Source organism: Rhamphochromis sp. 'chilingali', assembly GCF_963969265.1.
Source record: "Rhamphochromis sp. 'chilingali' genome assembly, chromosome: 8".
Lineage (NCBI taxonomy): Eukaryota > Metazoa > Chordata > Actinopteri > Cichliformes > Cichlidae > Rhamphochromis > Rhamphochromis sp. 'chilingali'.
The window spans coordinates 18,276,383-18,300,134 of record NC_137935.1 but is presented as its reverse complement, the minus strand read 5'-3'; the positions used below and the strand labels follow the sequence as shown (position 1 = coordinate 18,300,134).

Genomic DNA, 23,752 nt, shown 5'->3' with positions numbered 1-23,752 from the left:
GGCAAGTTCAGAGTAAGGACACATTTTTCAAGCTACCAGAGTTACAGGAAACAGAAATCATTAGGGATAATTGCTCAAAGAATAGTTACGGTTTCCTAGTGTCAGTGGGCCAGGCTGCAATGGGAGTAGAGTTTGGATTTGGGGGTACTTCAGGGTTTGATTTGGCTAGCCTCAAGAAATCATTAAAGTGTCTCGTTGGTTGGAGATTCCCTCACCTGGACAGGAAATAGGAGAGGCCAAACAGCTGTGTAAATGGTCCAGATAGGATCACAGAGGAACAACTATGACTACTGTGGCAGAGTGGACTTCATTATGTTGCTGTAGCACTCTCTCCAGTAATATCAAGTTTTGATGAACAGATTAATATTGGCAAACCCTCCCCTCTCAGCAGCGAAGGCTCGTCTCTGTTCATGATTAATGTTCTCTCTGTTGGATGGAGAGGCACAATTTAAAGGGGCTGGTCTATTTTTTCTAAGTCACATTACCTTAAGCCTCGCTTGCTGTGTGAGCTTCTGCTATCTGGGGCGCAGAACAAAGTATAAAAAGCCTTCCTGCTTCATCCAGATCAACGTGCATTATCACAAATATTTATTGCTGAGCGCATAGGAAGCTGGTGACCTCAGCTGTTCACGCTTGACTGCTGTGGCCAGACAAGACAGGGAAGGGGGGAAGGAGAGAACAGCGGGGAGACGTGGAGAGAGATGCCACGTGGGAGATTGAATTAATGAGACACAAGCTGTGTGACAGTATAGCTGTGTGTCTGACTGCCGCTCCGCCTGCATGACTTCCTAATTATATGTCTCTTATTCGTCTTATGATGCATGTTTCCAAATGTGGGAATGAGTGCATGCATGTGAGCATGAAGCAGGGTGGAGGACAGGTGTATGCTGGTTTGACCTTCTAGTTTTATTACCATTAGCTCCAATAAGTGCCAGCTAAAACAAACAGATTTACAGAGTAGATAAGGAGACAATAAGATGCTAAAAGTATCGCAAGTGAAGCTTTAAGGGAGACTTATTTCGCACAGCTAACACAAGTGTCGATACTAACATGAAGAACTAATTACAAGAAGAGGAATATCAGCATCTGGTGGTTTAATAACTTGATGGTAGTTTTTTTTTTGTGAGTGACATCTTGTTATATTTCATATAACTCTATAAACAATGCAATAAACAGAAAGTATATTTTAAAAGTTCAATCTTTGCAGGCAGCTTTAAGCTTTCCCTTTCACTTAATAATGTTATACATAATTACACCCCTGATGAGTTCTTATCTCTAATTTCACACTGTCAGGTTCTGTTTCTTTTATTATTCACTGTTGTAAAGGTGATGGTCTGTTCAAATGCCGCACCTATATATGCAGATGTCTACATGTATACTATGCAAAGGGTTGAAGCGTTCTTCCCAGGGTAAGATAATTGGCTACTAAGAAAATAGTTGTCATTTTTAACAATGCAGCTCATTTTCTGGCAGCTGCTCCTCACTGGCCGTCTCTCTTTCATATTCTCCATCTCATCTGCTCTTTTGTCCCCTCCCCCAAACATCCCTCCTGCCTCAGGAGTTTAGTTCTCAGTTTAAGACATTTTAATAGCTTCCTTTTCTAAACAAACCAGCTGCCAGAGGACCAGATAGTTGCTCTGGCACAGAGCGCCTCCTGGAGGTCATTTCTTATAGACTAGGGCAACCAACAGCAGCACGGGGGTGTGGGGACAGGCATTTCCTCGTCAGCCACACAGGCTGCTGTATTGAGTCATCAGCACTAGATGGCATTGGCAGTGTGTTGTAGCTCTGAAGTCAGTGCTTCCTGTAACCTCACCCAGCTCAGTGCAGAGGCAGACAGAATCTGTGAAAGAGTCCGCAGTATCTTCCTCTTTGATCAATAATTCTGCACAGGCACATTCACAAATGAGAGCTGTGATGCAGTTTTGCAGTTTTGCAGTAGGGCACTATTTCATCACATGAATCGCTTTACCCTGTAGATTGCACAGGGCGAGGTGGCGGAAAGGAAATCGACATCATTGAGATGGTCTTACAGCTTTGTTAAGAATGCATTCTTTTCAGGTATTGTTTGGCCACAGCTGCTGCAAACTGGGGATAAACTGTACATTTCTGCAGGCGCCTAAAACACTGTTGAAAAAAGTTGAAAAAAAATTTCTCACTTTAGATCTCGTGTGTCTTCCTGTTTGTGTTGTGATGGTGTGCTGCGGTGACACACTCGAGCTCTGAGGTTTTACTGAGAACAGAACATCAGGATGAAAAGCACTATCACAAGTGATATCATGTGATTAGCGTTAGTAAAAGTACTACACAGCGACACCTGAAACTGCAAACATTTTCTTTGCTTTATCTCCCCTTAGCACCTCTCTGCTGCAAGCTCCTTTTCACGAACTACCACAAGTCACCTGAACAAATGTTGCAGAAACATATGTGTGCAGAAAAAAAGGCTCCTTAAATTATCCCCCTAACAAACTCCTAAGAAAGTGATCCCATCGTATTTATCTGGGGGCTTGGAGCCTTAAGAATTCCTCTCCTGACTCTATCCTACTTCAGCTACTCACGTCTTTGAATGTCACAAGTGAAACCCTGCACATGTGCTTGCTGTGTGAGACGACGAGGGTAGTTTAAGCAACAATGAGGTTGACCCTGTGTTGCTGTAGTTGCACTATGAGTGCATAGTCTGTTGAGAGCCAAGTGCCTTTGATTGACAGCATTCTTCCTGTTGTGGTATCCATGGGAACAGGTTAGTGTTTTCCCAACTAAACTCTTTAGAGTTCTGCACCACATCAAACACGGCTGCTATGAGTCAGCCTCCAGCTCTACAGGGAACCTAACTATAGCAGAGCTAACTGCTTACAAGGCAGTGTGCAGGAGTTTTAATGGACTGTGGTTTCCTACTTGGCCTAGTTGGCTGAGGTATTTGAAGTCTGTAAAATGGCTTATGTTTGTCTTTTGCTAAAATAGTTTACCTCTGTGTGTTTGCAGCATGCACACTGTCATTAAACCTCCTGCAAAACTGTTGCTTTGTCACTTCTAGTGTTGTTTAGCAGAGTAACAAATCTGCAGTGGGGTTATAGAGACTGAGGCTCTACAGCTGGAAAACATTAACTCCACAGAAAAATGGCAGCACACTGCCCTGCACACCCCAGTGATGTCATCTATTATAAAAGTTCAAACTTGCACAAAACATAACCCCAGTCACATATAAGCCTACAAAAGCATATGTAAGCACACATACAGTCAGACATACTTAAAGACATATCGCAAAGATAAAAATGGACGGGCACCATTTCTGATTGAGCAGGTTAGTAAGCCAGAATATTCCAATAACAATTGTTATAAAAGGTTAAAAGTTTTTACTTGGAAATCCCCAAAAATTACTGGCTACTGATTAGCTTATGTGTGCTCCAAATAGTGTCTGTATAACTTCTGTTATTTCTCCTAAAGCTGCCGTCTAAAATAGCATTTAATTTCCAAGTTAAATCATCTCTCCTTCTCCTTTAAGACAGAAAGTGAAGTGAAACACCGATAAAGCATGACTCTGTTCAGATGTGCAAGATTAAATAATAAAAGACATCATAGTCTCAAACCAACACGCTTCATTTCTCCTAGTGTTACATGCTTCTTAAAGCATAGGTTTTGTCAAATCGTGGGAAATAAATATTACAAAAATGTTTTTAAACATTTTGATATTTTTAATCACCTTGTTATCCAAAGAAATTTCACTAAATATAACATGTCATTATTTAAAAATATCAAAAACATCTACCTAGACTCTTTAGAGGATAGTTCTGAAGTACTTGTTAATGTAGGCATGCAATTGCTCCTTTTAGTAGAACTGTACTTACAGAAGTGTAATATTTGGAAACAGTTTGAAAGTGTGTGGAAGGAGTAAATGAGAGTACAAGATCAAGATAGCTGTGTAACACGGAGACTTTTCTGTCAACTAGAGGGCATGGCTGTGTGGGCATATTTTCATGACAGGACCATTGTGGAGGCTTGGCATACAAACAAAGCCCATCTCTGTGGTTCTGTGTGTAATAGCTGCGCTGCTATAAGGCATGTTCCTCTGAATATCCTTCAGTGAGAGGCAGGGGACTTGGAAGCAGAGAGGCGGCGGTGGTGGGTGCGGTTAATGTTTCTCTCCACATAGTACATTGTACTGGTCATATGCACTGTCATCTCTTACTGAGTGGGGCATGTTAATATTTGTACACAGTGTGGGAGAGGAATTGCAATTGCATACGTGCAATAATTTGTGTTTTGTGGTGTCCGTTGTGTGTTATATTTAGCTATGTAAAGCATTATAATAATTAGCATTTATGTGGGTGGGGGGGTGTGATTTTTCTGCCACTCTGACACGGTCATTAATGACCTTAATCATGACTTAACAACATCACCATGGTTACCGCCTACACTCTGCAGGGAACTAGGAGTGTGCAAACGCCTGAACCTGTAGATTATGTGTCTCCTGGTTATAATTCTCCTGATGGGCTTATACATACACACACCCAATTATTATATAGTAAAGATAGAATGTGTAAAATAATGTCCCATGTTGCTATTCTTCCTATTGCAGTGCTTGAAATATGCAACATTTTGAGCTGATTAGTTATATTGTAGTGGAATATTCTAGCCATCCATCCATTTGTCCAATTCAGGGTCATAGGGAGGGCTAGAACCTGTTCAGAGAGTATACTCTGGTCTCCACTCTGTTGCAGGGCTAATAAAGAAAGACAGGAAATCGAATTACAATGCCTAATTAATGTACGCAACCCCATACCTGTTTTTGGACTGTGGGAGGAAGCCAAAGCACAGAGAGAAAACCCACGCAGAAAGATGGAGAACATGCAAGGGCCTCAGCAGACCGTGGATTCAAACTCGGCAACTTTCTTGCATTGAGGCAAGATAGCTGTGTAACATGGAGACTTTGCTAACCACTAATCCACTGTGCCGCCCATCATGGAAAATTACTTTTTCAAATCTGCCTTCTCTCCTAATGAGCACTAACTATTTGCTATTATGATTTATTTAGTGCTTTGTATTTAGAAGTGAATAGAAGGTGCTTTAGGCTGACTGTATAGTCTAAAAAGTGAATACTGTAGGTGTATTCAAGGGCAACTCTTCTGTCTATAAAAACAAGTCTGGTTTTATAGAAATCTATGAGAAAACGACCCTGCTGTTCATTTGCTTACTGACCCCTGTAAACACATTCCTAATGAGATAATGGTCTCAAACATTAGTTCAGGGTCTAAGAGAAAATGGATGGTTAATTGTCAATCCATCCATTTTCTCAGCCACTTACCAATTTCTGTGGGCGGAAGGTGACATCCTGGAGACTTTATGCATGACAATTAATTTCACGCATGAATATTAATTGTGTAACTTGTAGTCCCAGTCGCCATAAACTAGACAGTGATGGAGGTCATGCTTTAGGTTGTATTTTTGGTGATTGACATATCACTTTCTTATGAGCATGCGGTTTTCTCAGTGTCTCAGAAAGATCCAGCGAGTCTCATGATGTCGTTCTTCTAAAACTAAATAGGGCGACGATCATAAAGATAAGATTTTGCAAACGATTGGGCGATATCACAGTAGATATGTTTCTCATCTGCTAAAACAGTGCTGTTCCTTATTTTTTTTGTTTTTTGTTTGATTGATTCTTGTCTATCTCAGCCTCTCAGCTAGTAGTACTTTGACCCAGCTCAGCTCCATTTTTCCTTAGTAAAATATGTATGTAACTTTTATAGTGATAATAACTGACAGTAAACCAAACACAAAAGCTGCAAAACTCCTCTTCAACAACCTTTGCCTGACAATAGTTACAGGCATAGTTTCCTAAAATCTATATTTTGGTCTGCTTCTGGTTCAGCAAGTTCAACTCGCAAGAAAAACAAAGAAGATTTTATAATAAGAAGAATTTCAAATTGCTGTAAAACATATGAAAACCATTTTGTTCTGTGAATACACATTTTTTGTTTCTTTCAGTTAAGCCAAACACTGTGAAAGTGGAACATGAACAATAAAGCAAGACCAGATGTTTTGGCGACATGAAAAAAAATGGCAAAAGTGATCGTCACTGGCACTCAGAGACAGCTAAAAGTAATTTAATAGATTTTTTTATGCGGAATACTTCGCTTGGTGTCCCAATACCTACCTATGTGCTAAAGTTAATGGAAGTTCTCATCTGTTCTCTGCAGCCCTCTGCAGACTTTGCCCGTAAAGCCACCCACTTCCCACTTTCCATCCACTTTTCATTCAATAGCCTCTCTCACAACTCCACAACTCTCTCCACTGAGCCTCACTCTCTGCCAGCCTCCAATTTGGAGCATTATGCAGGATGTACTGTAGAAAACAAATGCTTACACATCACAATCACTATGCTCTTTCTTTAAAAAAAGCAACAGTTTATTTTACCTAATCAACCAGAATGTAGGATAGCATATCTGTGGCTTAGCTCATAAACCGCAATAACACAAACTGAGCCAGTAGAGCTCTGACTTGAAAAGGACTGGTGTAATTGGGAGACAAATGGGGAAGGACATAGCAGCAGAATGAAAATCAGGAAAAAAAGATGTAGGTTTGTGTGTGCAGGAGTCTGTGTGTATTGCAGCTGGTTCTGGTCAGCTGACTCCTATTGCTGACTCTGATTTGTTCAATGAGCTCGGCTGGGCTGAACCATGCACAGCTGCAGTCGGTGTGTGTGTGTCTATTAGAAGAGGGAAAGAGAGAGGGAGAGACATGTAAAGCTGCCAGTGTGTTAGCTCAGCAGCATTAGGAGCAGGACACCGGAGCAGAGCAGTTCAGCGAAAACAAAACTGGCAAAGCAGGACTGGGAGAAGTGAAATTGGAGAGGAAAGCTGGGACGGGCACAGGGAGTTTAGGATGGAGCTTTACTTACTGCATTGGGCTTGAACCGAGTGCAGCAGCACTGGCTGGACCAGGGGCTGAACTGAGCTGTTCAGGGCAAACTGCTGTGCCTCAGTTCAGGTGACGCTCACACTGCCAGACGGAATCAGGACAGGCTGGACTTGGAGTCTCCAGCTTTGGATTATGGGTTGCTCGGCCAGTGTGGTACTGCTCCTGCGATCAGTGGGCGGGGCCGACTGCGGTCACATGTGTTCACGACAGGACCAGCTGTCACTGGATGCTGCCACGCCCACCTTAGAAGGTTATACCACTACCACCCCATCTCTGACCATCGTTGTAATGGTAACCAGCACAAGTGCACCTCAAGTTTCCATGCATGCACGTGTGGGCAGTTTGTGGGAACTTCAGCATGTTCCTGTTGTGTAATTGTGTGCTTCATTACAGTAAATCTTTTTTACACATTTTCATATTTAATGAATACCTTAAGGTAAAATTCCTGTTTAAGTTTCTCTGTTTTGTAATATTACCTTCTGCATACTTTTGGACTTCTCCTGCCAAACTTTCCCTCTTTTTAATTGCCTTGGTTTTTTACACCCTTTGTCTCTCTTGCTGCTTTTGATATATGATCAATGACTGGGGCCTGGCTGTTTCCCCTCACAGCTGAGAGCCTAAAGGACGGAAATGGAAAGAGGAGACTAGAGAGGGGGTTGGTAAGGTCAGACATAAGGAATCTAGTTTCTGTGGGAAAAAATCTGCTTTCTCTGCGTATGGTGTACAGAGGAGATGATAAAAATAGCTATTTAAACAAAACTATTACTGAGATGTTGGGTGGGAGATGTTTGACTGAGTGAATCAATGACTGCATGAAAGAATCCATGACTGGATAAGAGAACTGCCGAATGAATGAAATAAAAAAATAACTTGTTTCTCCTTTCTGACTGTTTTCATTACGTGTCAGCCATCTGTTTGGTCTCGGCACCAGCTTGTCTTGGCCAGATTTTTTTTAATTCCCATTGTGATCCCAGTTTCTGTAAGCCCAGTGGAAAAAATGTTAGACATTTGGCAGAAATGGGATCTTTACAGTCCCCCTTTCTGTTTCTTCGTTTCCCCCGTTTCACTCCACTCCATAAACCCCGTCTCTTTTGGTGCCTGTTTTCTGGGCTCTGTAGTAAACGAGAGTCACAATAGTTTATTTTGCAAAATCATCTTAGTCAGCAGATCCCTGTGAGCAAAGGAGCATCAGCTGATCTATTCAGGCCAGGTTGTGCTTGAAACTAGTGCACTCGCTCTGCATTAACTAGTCTTTTTCACCAGCATGTTGTGTTTCCAGGTCACAGTGAGACATTCATCATTGCCAGCAGCTTTGCCAAAATCTTGCTGTAAAATGTGCAGCTGGAAGCCTAAATAAAAATACAATGCCACTTCCAAAAAAGCTGGGATGCTGTGCTAAATGTAAATAAAAACAGATTGCAGTGGTCTGCAAATCTCATACACCCATATTGTATTCACAATAGAACATATAAATCATATCAAATATTTAATCTAAGAAAATTTGATGGCAGCAACATATCTCACATCTCAACACAACACATCTCCAAAAAGCTGGGACAGGGCCCCTCTTCTTTTAACAACAGTCTGTAAACCTGCTGCCGGACATCTGGGAGAGGAATATCTTCCTTCTCTCGTCTGGTTTGGCTGCTCACTAGTCCTTAATAATGTGCAAATGTTTTTAATCAGTGAAAGGTTTGTACTGCAGGCAGAATCGGGACTCTTCTATTAAAAAACCTTGCCTTTCTTACAGTTGACGTGATGCTTTTCTGCATCATGTCTATATATGGCTCCTTTAAAATACATTTGTGGGTGGCATGGTGAACCGTGTGTACAGATAGTGATTTCTGGAGGTGTTGCTGAGGCCATGCAGAGATTTTCTTTACAGGTGGCACTGTTTTTAATGCACTGAAGATCACGGGGCTCAAATACTGATTTTCATTCTTGTCCCTTGCGCACAGAGATTTCTCCAGATTCTCTGAATCTGTTGATGATACTATGTGCTGCAGATGATAAGATACTTATCATTTATCATTTTGATAAGTTTCAAAATGTCCCCTCCTATTAGTACCACTTACTTTTCCAGCGTTTAGTTGCCACTGAGATTTGTTGCTTCCATCAAATTCAGACCGAGTTGCTGTGAATAAAATATTGGTTTCTGAGATTTACAAATCATGCATTCTGTTTTGATTTACATTTTACATTTACATTTTGTTTTTAAATGTTGTGTGGGGTTGTAAAGCAATTGGCAATAGACACCCATACTTATCAAAAAGAAATAAGTCAACCGACTGTCACTTTTGAGCCCTTTCCGGGTCACTGAGGTCTCTGGAAAATGGCCAATGTTTGAAAATGTTTGTTCTGCTTCAGGTTTCTGCCAGTTAGCTTTATTACTTCATATAATTTTACAAATCTACTTGTTTAAGCATCCATCAATGCACCTAAAAACAATAAAAAATAAAAACAAACAAATTGCTTCAGTCTTCATTCTGTTTTGGTTGTGACAAATGTGAAACTGAGGTTTATAGGCCACCGGTGTACACTGTGGTAGGGCCATTATTCTGAAGCGATTACATTGCACAATCAGTATTCACATTCACTTATTGTAGAAAATGTGATCTGGACCAATGTAAAACTGACTCTAAGGGTTATGAAAAGTTTGCCATTTTTTAATGCTGTTTTCAGTTTTTGACTGGCTCTTAAGCCATTTCTCAACATTTTTGGAAAAACTCCTTTGTGACCATGAAACCGATGTCATAAATTTGTTATAAATATGTCATAAATATCTAGAACAACCTCCATCCCTCCACCTCACCATCAAAGTATGACACGTTGTCTCCGCTGCCACACAAGTGGTGGTCAGACCGGGCTGCAAATTCTGCAGTTTCCCCATAGCCACTGTCAGTCCTCTTCATACTGAAGTCTCTAGTTTCTTTGAGTGACTTTCGATAATGTGTCAGGGATTAACAAAACAAATTGGAAAATATGTGTCCATTTGCTGTGAAACAACAGCTGTTTGTGGTTTTCAAAATGGTCCTCACACAGCTGAATGGAGAAGCTTAAAAAAAGAGGATTTTAAAACATTTGATTTGCATTTTGCAGGAGGTGTGAAAGATGCTCATTGAACCACTAACTCCACACGCCAACTTGCCCCAAAAGAAGTAGAAATGTTGTTTTTCGTGAAATGAATGTCTTCTCTTAGAAGTGTCCCCATCAGTTCCACCGTGTCTCTTACCAGACCATGTATTGCTATAATGATGTAAAGCAGATGGCTTATGTCTGGGTTCTGTTCCTCTGTGCTGTCTCAGCAGCTGTCTCTGTCCCCCTCTTTCTCTTAATCCCTATCAGTCTCTCACACTATTTATCTTCTTCTAAACTCCCTCTCCCTCTCTGTTTTTGTCACACTTTCTCACATCTCTCCCTTTACAAGATAACATCCTCTTGAATCTGTCTAGCAATCTACAAATGACACAGACCAGCTTGTGTACATGGTGTGCAAAGTGGGGAAACCTAATTCATCTTCCTTTTTTTTCTTTTTCTTTTTTTTATTTAGCTATCTGGCTTAATAATATGTCATCTTATATTTATTTTCTTCTTTTCTCTTTTAACTAAATTAGACGTCTATGTTCATGGATATGCTTGATGAAAGCAATCGAGTCTAGTGATCTATTTGCATCCTCCATACAGCTGTAGTTTACCAACATCAGCACCCACTCTTCCTCACTCCTGCCAAGAGGAAAAGAAGAAACAGAGGGAGTGTGGGACTTACGGAAAGTTGTTAAAATCTATGTTGAATAGGTTGAGAACGAAGAAAGAAGCAAGCTGGGGAGAAACAGAGTGTAAAATAAAGTCATTTTCTGCTATTTGATGAGCTGCGGAAGCTATAGAGGACGGAAGGGAGCTGGGGTAGAACAAGGGAGAGGAAAAGAGTGAAAGAAGGGGAGGATGAAACTGCTGCTTTTTAGTTGTGTCGGCATTGCCGACTGGAAGGAGTGCAGCACTAAGAGTGTAATCTGTGTTTCGAATACAAAACATCAAAGCCATGAAATTAAACATGCAACTGGATAATTTTTTAAAGATATCTTATAAATTGCATTGAAGACTGCAAAATAAATTACTTGCTCAAAGTAAAATAGAAGTCTTTGCATTTGAGACCTTTGCATTTCATACTTTTGTATGTGACCTGACTGGCATCCAGCTTGATTATGTGGGAAACTGTCTTTACACTTCACCTTAATACGTGCTAATCAAGCAAAATCAGCTACCCACACCTAGTCACTATCTAGATCTTGTGGCCATAGGTAAGGGTATGAAGGTAGATTTTATGCTTAGCTCTCTCCTTACTACAACAGACCGGTGCAGTGTCCACATCACTGCAGATGCCATGACAATCTCTGCTCTGATTTCCCCTCACTCATGAACAGCGGCCCAAGATACTTAAACTCTTCCACTTGAGGCAACAACTCATCCATGAGATGGGGTGAGCATTCCACCCTCTTCCAGCTGAGGACCATGGTCTCAGACATGGAGGCGCTGACTCTCATCCCAGCTACTGCAAACTCAGTTGCATACCACCCTGCTGCAAACTGGAGGTCACTGCCTGATGAGGTCAGAAAAAGCACATCAAACAAGATGTGATCCTGAAGCCACCATAGTGTAGACAGTTCACCAATTGGCAACACCCAGATATCTAATTGGCTACCTCCCAATCCCAACTGGTCACGGCAGATGGCTGCCCCTCCCTGAGAGTGATTCTGACAGGGGTTTCTTCCTGTTAAAAGGAAGTTTTGCCTTGTCACTGTTGCCAGGTAGTTGCTTAAATGAGGTCATTTGATTGTTAGGGTTTCTCTCTATTATTTCAGGGTCTTTACCTCACAATATAAATTGCTTTGAGCAACTGTTGTTGTGATTTAGAGCTATATCAATAAAATGGAATTGAATTAGATAATTAATAATGCATACTGTGCAAGAGAAATTGCATTTTATAAGTGAAATGAAAGCTTTCAGGGAAATACAACTTGTGCCCAAGTTTTCAGAGATATCCCTGAGAAAGGACAGTTATGTGCAAAAGTCTTAAGCCCTCATTCAATTACATTCTGCTAGGAAGACAGGAGGCAGGTGCAAACATACCTGGAATGCAGCATATAAGACAACACAGCCTAAACTCTCCTAGGCAAGCTTTTGTGTAGTTTATTAAAATAGTCTTCAGGAATATTTCTTCAGCTTTCTCAAAAGTTTTTCTTTGGATGTTGGCTGATCCTACACTGATTCACACTGCTTGAGGGCTTTAGGGAGGCCAGTCCATGACTTATCGTTTTCCACCATGTGGTTTTCCTTCCAGGGATTTTATTGCATTGGCTTTTTTGTTTGGAATCATTGTCATGCTGAAAAGTTAAGGTGTTGCCAGACGCTTTCCAGATAGTAATGCATTGTGGATCAAAATCTGATGTTGCTTTTCTGCCTTCATATTTAAACATTTTAACAAGATCCCCAACAGCACTGTCTAAAATGCTGCCCCAAACTATGACATAGACTCAGCTGAGTTGTACAGATGGCTGCAGGCACTCACTGTGCTATACTGATGATGAGTTGAACAAAAAATAAATACATTTGGATTCAATGTGACTCACTGAAAATGAATGAAAAAAGCAGACAATGTCCAAAGAAAAAAATGTGAAAATGTGAAAACCTTCAGAAAGCCTGGAGAGTCTTTGCTCAAGACCACTTTAAAAATGACAAGACAAAACAAAGAAATGAGAGTTGGCTCAAGACTGTCGCACAATAGTGTTTAATTTGCAACGCTAATAGCACGTCCAATTTTAATTTACTATATTAAAACATGCAGAATTTGTAACAGTGGTGAATATAAACACTACATCTATTTTATTCATGGTCGTCTGCTCTTCGAGGACTTCCCAAATCACCTTCATGCATCCAGTTAAAATCCTGCAAAACCATAACGGTGAGATCCCGTGTAACACCTAAGCAGATACATATGTTTATGTATATCATCAAATTTGTTTCCTCTTTAAAGATCTCTGTTCTGCTATGAGGTTTGAACTGGGGAAGTCAGTGTGCGTGGGTGTGGACGTTAGCCTGTGTACGAGCAGACGGAGACGAATTGCTTCTGTGCATTCATGTATTAACTGTCATGCATTTCAGTGTGATTTTTTTTAATGATTGCCTAAGTATGTTTCTATATCCTTACATATGTATGTGTGTATTGGTTTGCAGACAGTCTCATGTACGGATCCAGACAAGCTTTAGAACAGGAAGTTAATGGCTTGCATGCTTTTTTCCTATCTGCAAGTTTTTGTGTGAGCAGCTGTTGTATAACTGATAAAACCGGACAGAAGTAGATAAGATGGCGAGAGTTTGACTTTGATTATATGTGAGTGCATTATATTGTTTAATTGTTACAAAAAACAGAAAGAAGTTCCCCAGTTGCGTCTGTTTGTACAGTTACCAGCGTGGAGGTTAACCCAGTGGTTTTCATTGAGCTATTCCTTTACTTTATCTTTGCTGAGGTGTCTTCGACAATATCGAAAGTTTCATTGTGACGTTTAAAAACAGCTCAGCCCGGCTGATGGATATCTTAGTTGCTGGGGATTTTCTGACTCTGTGCATGTGCGTGCATGTGGTTGTGTGTGTGTGTCGGACATCAAACATCTACTTCCTCTACATCCACGTGTGCTGACACAAACTCATAAACCTACTGGGTGATACTTCCACTTCTAACAGAGCACATGCCCGCAATGTGTGTTTGTACAGTTCACATTTAGTCTAGTTTTTTGGGTTTTTTTGTTCGGTAGCGTAAACTTTGGACGTAATTCTGCTGGCAATGAGCTTCAGGAGCAAAATCACCTTCAGGAAGAAAATAAAGAGTAAAAGAGTGCGATCGGATTTCAACCGGCTGAGCATTGTATGTATTTGTTTCGCTCTGTCTCTGTGTTCTTGCCTTAGTGCCTTAGTGCCTCACATTGCTTATAAGGACTCTTATAAAATGTCAATAATTTCTGTTCAGTAACTTACAGTAGCATCAGTTGTGGTCTTAAGTGCAGTATTTAAATATTTTAATGTTGATTATAGATCACTGTCCTGTGTGTTTTCTTATTAGGTGCCTGTAATTCTGCAATATTTATGGTGTTTTTGATCATTTGTTTGCTTGAGCCAGGCTCTGACAGGAAAAGGCAGTGAGAAGAGAACATGTCGAATTTAAAGACGCGTGAATTCGATGAACTAACTGTACATTACAGTATCTGATAGATGTGATCGGTTATTTGGGGGGGGGGGGGGGGGGGGGAGTCTTTTCCCTGAAACATTAGCTCTGATGTCACATGCGTCAAAATGGAGTAATAGATATGAAAATGTCAAGCTTAATCTACCGCCTACCTGTTGTGTTTCTTTTTCATTTATTTACTTGAATTGCATTTTGATTAACTGCTGTTGAGGGATTTTTCTTTAAAAACAGTTATTAAGGTCAGTTTACTGAGTTGTTTTCAGGTATTAGAACTTAAGCTGGTTATTTTTTCCTATTTTTAGTTAGTCCGTTTTATGTTTTTTGAATTTGTTCACCCATAAATGTTACAAAACTTTGAGTTGTTTCCAATGAATTTTTTAATTCAATGACCCAAATGGCTCAAAATTCTTCTTCAACTAACACTTTCAGTGGCAAACATATTCCGTTTGTGGCTTACCAAGAGCAGGGAAGAAAATGAAATTTTCATGTTTGAGAAGCTAACAGCTGTACCTTTGCATTTTTGCATTATAATTATTATTAAGAATGTTCTTTGACTATAGAGAAACAAGAAGAAACTGAAACTGAAAATCTAGATAATCAAAAGAACATTAGTTCAGGAAGGATACAAAGCAGCGTGATCTTTACTACTCTGCAAGAATGAATATTAAAACTATAAACTGTGGTGTAGTTAAAGGAGTAACAAGACAAATGAATGTCACAAGTCAAGGGATCACCTTTTGTAGAGTTACACTTTTGCCTTCTACATGTGCTTCATGTTGATAGTCTGCCAAGAAGCCTGTTCTAGCTGTGAAGGCGCTGTAACTGTGCTGGTTGAAAGCCTCAGTCTGCATTATGCATGTGAATCAAACCAGAGATCATTACTTCCTCTGACTTTCTGACCACAGCCTCTCCTGCTCTCACTTTGCTGCTGTTGCTGCGCCGTTACTATTCTCTAAATGACAGAAGCGATTTACTCCATCATAAAACATGTGTAAATGTTATTAATGTGACTCAGTGAGCAGTTACATCATGCTTCAACATAGTTCTAAATATCTTTAAAGAAAGAGAAAGTTAGACAGTGGTCGACTGTTAGGCAGATGGTCTCGTATGGGGCGCTGTGATAATCTGTTAAATTCTCGTTTACAAAAAAATTCCAGCCGTTTATTTGCTGGCGTAGTTTATCTCTCTGAATAGTCTGGGGTTTTTTTTTGTTGTTGTGGTTGGTTTTGCTCTTTTTTTATCCAAGTGTACTTGAAAATTAGCCTTCACATTTATTATGAATTGTTCTGTGGGGTGTGTCAACGTCTCACTTCACCAACACACTACTTCCTCTAAAACGCTTTTAGATCCTAATGATGTCATGGCACAACACAGGAAATGTCATGTACATAGCTATTTTTCTCTTTGTAGGCTGCTCTAAGTGTGTGTTTGTTATAACGATTTCACTCTGACTGTTTGCGTCTGTATGTTCTGTATTTTGTAGGTTTCTATGTCTCTGTTGTTGACTCTGGCGATAGTAAAGTTTATACCGTGTAACATGTAGCTCATGAATGACACAACCTTGCTTCAATTTTGCCTCTTGTGACCCCATCAGCTAAAGTATGAAGTAGAACATTAAAACTATCTTTAATTTACGTTGATTCTTTGGTTCAGAAAAAATATACAGTGCAATGCAGAAGTCTTGAGCCCTTATTTCTTATTTTGATTCCAAGTAGTCAGACTTTCTTGTACTTTTTAAGGTGGTCTTGAGCAAAACCAGTGTTGCACCTACACATAACAGACAACTTAGCAAATTTTAAATAGTCTTTAGGCACTTTATGACTAGCAGCCTGTCACGAAAACACCTAATTTGTTTTCTTTAGTTGAATCTCTTAAAAATGCCACAAATGACAGAGGTTGACAGGTATAAAATAGTATTTTTGCATCAACAAGGTGATTCCCAAAATTATAAGCCGAAGCCCTTACATATCTCGTCATGTTGTGCAGTGTGTCCTTAAAAAAATTAGGGGAAACTGGACAAGTGGAAAACAAAAGAAGTGCAGGCCTAAAAAACTATTTGCACTAGATGAACAGTATCTGAAAGTCACATCCTTTAGATCACAGGTGTCGAACTACAGGCCTTGAGGGCCGGTGTCCTGCAGGTTTTAAATATGTCCTTGATCCATCACAGCTGATTTAAATGGCTAAATGACCTCCTCAACATGTCTTGAAGTTCTCCAGAGGCCTGGTAATGAACTAATCATTTGATTCAGGTGTGTTGACCTAGGGTGTTATCTAAAACCTGCAGGACACCGACCCTCGAGGCCTGGAGTTCAACACCTCTGTTTAGATAGAGGAAAAAAAAATCCAGAAAAGACGTGACAATGGACTTGAGAGATGTAACTGAGCCTTCAGTTGATCTATTTACTGTCACCAAGCCTCATCAGAAATGGTCTTAGTGGAAGGGTGGCTTTCAAGAAGCTATAGTTAAGGAAGGGAAACATGGAGAAAAGGGCGGAGGTATGCCGAATTACACAAGAACTGGGCTCAAAATCAGTGGTAAAAGGTCAGATTGAGTGATGAATCCACCATTGAATTTTTTGGTTCAACTTGTCGGCAGTTTGTAAGGAGGAGGTCAGAGAGGAGATGAGAGGTACAACAGTGAGTGTTTTGTCGGTCGTGGTTTGGGATTATGCAGGCAAAAAAGCACCATCAGCTATTGAGCAACCATGCAATACCATCTAGAAAGCATCTGATTGGTAACACCTTTGTTCGTCAGAGTGACAATAATCTTAAATAGCAAAAGAATAGTATACACAGTCTGCATGCCAAATATCCTTGGGCAAGATACTAACCCAAAGTTGCTCTCCGATGCATTCATCAGAATGTGAATGTGTATAAAGCTTTAATAGGAAAAAAAGCGCTTGCATGAATAGATGTGAATGGTTGAATGAGGCATGTTGTCGAAAGTGCTTTGAGTGCTCGGGTAGAGTAGAAAAGTGCTATGTAAGAACCAGTCCATTTACCAGTTATGATTGTGGAGGATGAAAAATTCAAAATGTCCTGGCCATGAAACCTATTTTAATCTTTTTAACCAAAAGAGCCTAATCTTTGAAAAGAGACAGACCTTCTATTCCTATTGTCTGTAAGTCAAGAGTTCATTAACTCTGAGCTCAGGTTCACGGGCTCAGGCCCTTTCTTGCGTTCTAACTACCTTCTTTGAATCCTTCCTGTCTTCTTTTTCTCGCTTTCTCATTCTTTGTGTTTGGTGTGACTAACACCTTTAAATGTTGAACTAAGTGTGATGCCTGAGTACATATGACAGGTCTCACAGGTTTGCATTGCATTTTTAGTGGACTCTGAAGAGCATGTGGACAACCTGCTGTAGTTACTCCCAACAAGAGGAGGACAAATTTTGATCCCAGGGATGAATATCTAGTATGTGAAGCTCCTGTATAAATATTAAGGTGACACCAAGCAGTACAAGGCTTCGAATGTACTGTGAAATATTATTTCCATCTGAATCTTTGACTTGATGGTACTGACTGATGAAGTTACTGTTAATTATGACAGATGCAGCTGGAATGCCCTCCTGACAGCCATCTTTTTCCCCAAAGAGAAGAGATTTGGAACATAATATTAAAGATGAAGCCAATATATAATAACCATGGTTATATTTTTACTTCATATTCAGTTCTACTACTTGTCAAAACTCTACCAGGTTGCTGTAGTACTTCTGAGTTAAAGTACTGATACAGTTTACTTTGAACCTTTGCTGATAATGTATTTATAGTTATACTTCAGTAGGGTTTTGAATGCCACTTTCTTACTTGTAATGGAGTTTTATCTTGGTTTGCTATTAATTTGACTTAATTCATCTGTCACTGCTGACAGAGGTAAAAGACTGTTTGAGATAGGCTCCCCTCCTTATCTACTTCGGTTTACTTTTGGCATTTACACAGTAATTCTGCATTTCACGTTCAAACAAAACATGTAGTTTGGCCATTCTTATATCAAGTACATCTAAACTTTTCCCAGCCTGTCTCTGGACTCTGAATATGTATAAAAGTCTGGTAACTGTAGTTAGAGGGAATTACTGTAAGCTAATTTCTTGTTGTTGCTCCAAGTAGGTTGCAAATATCATATATTAATAATATTATAATATAGTGAATGTTGTGATGCCTGCACACTGAGTCTTTTAAGCTCGCTCTTTAAGTGAGCTCCTTTCTGCCAATAGATGTCAGAGTTTTCTACCATAAGCTGAGCTCATAGCTCTTTCCAGTTATACAAAAATGATTGTCGAAAAGCTCGTGACTTGTCTATATTTTCAGTGCATCCAGCAAAACCTTAAGACTTTTCAGCCATTAATATCAATGCACGTTTACACATTTATTTATACTTTCACAAATCTGATTACACACACACACCTGAATATGCACACACAGATCTCAGTACACACTCACAGATCAGAAGACATACACACATATCTGAACACGTATACATGGATTTCAATATGCACTGCACACACACTGAAATACGCACGTGTGAAATAAGATACACACAAATGCTACAATAACACAATAACACCCTCATAGCCACCTTGGTGTGCTTTGTGGTATTTTATCTAACTGATATCTGACATTTAACCACAAGGAAATATTACTCATTTCTCTTTTTCCATTTGCAGCAGGAGAAGCCTAAAGTAATCGATCCTCTTGACTACGAGACCGTCATCTCTGAACTGGGGGATGAGTGTAAAGAAGACCCTCTCAGAGACCTGCTCCTATTTCCTGACAATGATTTCACAGTAAGTATGATTCACCGTTAAATGTGATTGAAGCAGACATGTCCATGAACCATGGTTTTCTCTGTCTAGTGTCGTGTTTTTGAGGCCAAGAGGCATTTCTACTAAATAACTAAGTAAATAATAATAATTCAAGGTTATCAATACTGAGTTACTGGTATGTCCAAAAAAGGGAGAAAAAAATGACAATGTTACCTCCTTTCTATGTAGTTTCCATGCAGCCTGATTGCATCATAATATGTCATGCATAACTGAAGTTTTGTGGACTTCAGTGAGCTGTTATTGTGATAAAATAAAAATGATGAAGTGGTTTAGATATTCTATCTATCTATCTATCTATCTATCTATCTATCTATCTATCTATCTATCTATCTATCTATCTATCTATCTATCTATCTATCTATCTATCTATCTATCTATCTATGGTGCAACAATACACAAAATTCACGGTTCGGTTCGATACTTTGGTGTCACGGTTCGATATTTTTTTGATACCAAAAAATGTTCATGCCTTTTTAATTTGTCATTTATTAAAATTATAAATATATATTTTAACTCAAAAGTACAGTTTTTAAATTTAATATTGCTGAAACAAAGTAATAAAAAAATTAATCTATCTGATTGAGGAATCACTCATCTTTGGAAAAGAGAGTTTATTACAGAGAAATGTCTCTTTCCAAAATAAAAGCTATACTATACGCTTCTTCTGGGCTATATTCTCAGCAGCATATTAAACATATCAGGTCCCCATAAGGAGACTCATGTGCTAACGGCTGTTTAAATGACTCAGGTAAAGTTTGTAGCATGCGTGCTTGTTGTTTTTGTCTACTTCCACTTGTCTTTGCACTAGGATGATGTAGGTGTAAAAATGCAGTCATATTCGTTGTGTTCCCACTAGTGCTGTCAGCGTTAACCTCGTTAAAATGACATTAACGCTATAACGTGGCCAATCTCCGTTAATCTCTGTTACCGCTGATCGCCCCGTGCGTGGGACTGAATGGTGTCAACACGTTAAGGCACTAGTTCCCACCAATGTAATTGAGCATTGCGTGGCACATCCGACATACTGTTTTACTTTTGTCCATGACGTGCTTACCATCAGGGTCATGCTTCACATGAAAACCAAAATAGTTCCAAACGCCAGATCTGAATGAGGGTGGGGGAGGTTCAATTTCGGGTAGCATTGAGGCAGTTGCAACGAGCTTAACTTCTGTCTCGCTAGCTTGCGCTGCGCTCAGTGGATCTGCGCTCGACAGTGCAGCCTAGGTGGAGTAGTGGAACGCAGATCCACTGAGCTCTCAACACAGACAGCATCGTCAGAAGGAAAGTTGATAAAATAAATGAAAAATTTTGTATTGTTCAATACATATGCATACCGAACCGAAAGCACTGTATCGAACGGGTATCGTTGCACCCCTACTATCTATCTATACATTTATCTACAGCACCTTAGAAAACCACTTTTCATTTTACATATACATATATATATTCATATATATGTATATATACAATTACCAACCCCAGAAGCTAGCAGGCATTTGCACCATTTTATATTTGTGCACAGTAACGATACTAAAGTGTCAAAGCTTTTAATTTGATAACAATTTACTGATGTTTAAAATGCAATATGTTCCACTTTCCATCTCAGCACAACACATTTACTCTCACTATTAGGGCATGTAGCTGTCTTTTCATTATAAAAAGTTATTTATTCTCTCTGGCTTCCTTTAGCTGTTTGTTCATTAGTACCTTCATTTATGTGCTAATGTGTTGCTTCAGATAGAGCCACTGCACATTAAAATGCTCTAATTAGCCGCTTGTGGTAAAGGGATTCATTTCCTTGTGGACGCTAGAGTTGTAGTTCTTAATGCATGACTCTGGTGCTTCTAAAATCTTTGTGGCTTAAAGAAAAAAGGAGTCTTCTTCGATTTTCTTTATCTATACAGCCGATAGTACATTTCGGTACTTGTGAGGGAAACTGGCTGGGTGGACAGTGAGTATTTGTCAGTGTCGAAAGAAAGGCAGTCCACTCAGCATATGGCTAGATGATTGGACAAAGGCAAAGTGCGTCTCCTTTCATGCAAAAACATTCAATGCTGACGTTTTTCATGGATCATAAAATGTACATTTTTATTAATGAAGCTGTTTGATTCTCATGTGAGATTATTAATTGTAAGCCCAAGCAGGGCTGATAAAGGGAATGCATATTAGATGATTTGACTTGAATTATTCATATTCATGGCAATAAAGCTGACCAGAAACAATTTCATTACTACATTAACAGACCAGCTTTTTGCTTAGTCTTATCTAAGCTATAAATTGCTATAAGGAGTCCTGATAGGTCTGAGAGTCTGCCACCATGGGGCTATACTTGTGCTCCACAGTGGTGCTTCAAGCTAAATGGTAGCATCAGCAGGCTGATGTGCTCATAGTGGGAAATGCTTGTGTTGTGTTTACCTACAGCATCGTATATGCTGAATGGCAGCATGTTGGAGGCAAAAAGAGTAAGTGTATTGTGACGCTATTGAACCAGCATTAGTGTTTACCCACTACAGGAATACACACCATTCACACCATACAAGTACTTGTGATAGAGTGCTTTCTAACATGGCAGAGCAAATCTGAAAAGTGTTAAATCTGAGAATCATATGAGATGGATGGTTCTTCTTTTTGCTCTGCCTGAGATGAGACAACAGTACTTTAAACCCTCGTTGCTGTTTTATTAAACTGTGTTTACCTTACAACAGGAGTCACTTTAAGGTCACAACAGGTCACAACAGGAGTCACCTTAAGGTGGCACTATAAAAATGAAATTGGCTTGATTTGAATTCAATTGAATTCAACATAAGTCCGATTCATTTTAGCAGCATTCCTCTTTTGTCTTGCCTCTCTTCCCTCACCCTGAGCCGGTTGCGGCATTTGGCTGCTCTACTCCGAGTCCAGTTCTGCCAGAAGTTTCTTCCTGTTAAAAAAGAGTTTTTCCTTCCTTCTCTCACTAAGTGCTTGCTCATTGGGGCCTTTCACTGTATTATTGTAGGGTCTTTAACTTACAATATAAAGCGCCTTGAGATGACTGTTGTCCTGATTTGGCGCTATATCAATAAAATTAAATTTAAGTGATTTTTTTAATCACACACAACCTGAACAGCATAATTGAATAATCAGTGGAAAGATGAAAGAATAATTTTCTAATATCAGTAACCTCTGTTTACCCATGGAAGTTAGGTTCAGCAGCAGTGATCAGTAAGCCGTCCCATTGCTTACACATTTCTATAGAAGCTGACTGCTTTTCTTAGTCATGTTCTCTACATGAGGGATTTACTGTATAGAATAGTTTAAAATCATGCAGTAATTTTAAATACATTTTGAAGTAAGGTATCCCATCCACCACCTGTCATTATCTACCCTTTATTCTTTCAGGTATCCACAGTGCCTCAGGAGAGACGCACTGTCAAATCAACTGTTCCCGAGGGGGCAGAACTCCACGCTGAATGTCTGCTGGTCAGACAGGTAAGTTGTACGTCTAAGTGTACCAGACGCAGTTATAGACCCTGTGGTTTTAAGTGATGTCTTTCAGGTTCATGGTGGTTAGGTCTTTCATTTCAGACTGACCTTAAAGTAGGCCATCCTGATATCAGCAGAGCGGTTTCACCACGACTTTAAAATAAAGCAGATGTGTGTGTAGATATCAGTGCTTGTTTCAGATCCTCTAGCCATGATCTCAAGCGCTCAGTAGAGAAGTAGTGTCTCTGAAGACGGAAACTCCCCAGACAGTACACTTACACCTCACTGAAGACTAGCATGTGCAATTGACTCTTTGTGTGTGTGTGCGTGTATACAGCTAAAAATTGTATCGCTTAAGTTGTCTGTTATATTTATAATTTGTTAATTTGTGACATGTTCAAGGTCTTTTTTAAAAAGGGGAGTAAGGAGAAAAGTTACACGGTGTTCGACTTGCAGGCAGGATGTGAAAGTACCTCAGGCTCTGTCTGTGACTTTCACTGCACCGTACACTCCCTGGGAGAGTACCAGTTCAGCCAAACTGATTGAACTAGACATGTAAAGATATCTTTATATTCAAGATCCCCGGGGAAAGAGTCTTGATTTAGTTCCATTTATTATTTAAATCTAATGACATGTAGCGCTGTACGGCTTTCTTCATTGTCTGTAAATATTTCAGCTGCTCCAGGTCTGTGTTTCCCTGAAAGGCCATCATTTAGGAAATGTAATATTTAAACCTAATCTTCATCCTTTCCTCTAGGCCTGCAAGTATTACAACTCTGATCTAAATGTGGTCCATTTCAAGTATGACGACTACGCCGGAGACTACCGGCTGCTGCCAAGGTAAAACACTGTGGACAAACAGTGTTTGTGCGTTTTATTCTCATGTTTTAGCTCTGTTCAGAAAATGTTTAACATTTGAAAACGGAACATTTTGTTATATTAAATGGATGTTATTGTAAAACTATTGAAGTGTGAAGGCATCACATTGCCATACTAGTAGCATAAAAAAGTGCTAAATGTCTTTGATGGATGTACGTCTTCTACTTTGTTGTTAAAATTCTCTTATTAAATCTCCATACAGCAAAATTTTACTTTTGAACAGTTAGATTTTTCTGTGCATTGCTTTACAATAATATCAAGTAGAAATGTGTCTTCAGGTTTGCTTGACTTGACTAATGATGTGCTGAGTTTTTTCCTCATGAACACGCAGACCCATAAGTAGCTGCTAACACTGGCGATAACCACAATTTATTACCCGTAGTTGGCCATTAGGTCATTAGGAAGCACAAGAAGGTGGCCAGTGTTAAGTG

General features: G+C 39.6%; 1 protein-coding gene across 5 annotated transcripts in view; it reads left to right on the top strand.

Moving 5' to 3' along the window:
• The window catches only part of dock10 (dedicator of cytokinesis 10), a 64,744-nt gene that overhangs the window by 13,073 nt on the left and 27,919 nt on the right, over positions 1-23,752 (top strand). For 4 of the 5 annotated variants that reach the window (XM_080889924.1, XM_080889926.1, XM_080889923.1 and 1 more), the window contains exons 1-4: positions 6,731-7,209; positions 18,822-18,941; positions 22,359-22,448; positions 23,200-23,282. In XM_080889924.1, the coding sequence (XP_080746050.1) occupies positions 7,051-7,209; positions 18,822-18,941; positions 22,359-22,448; positions 23,200-23,282 (452 nt within the window). In that variant the 5' untranslated portion in view covers positions 6,731-7,050. Of the gene's footprint in view, positions 1-6,730; positions 7,210-18,821; positions 18,942-22,358; positions 22,449-23,199; positions 23,283-23,752 lie in introns of those variants that run through there. The other variant, XM_080889925.1, reaches the window with a different exon arrangement.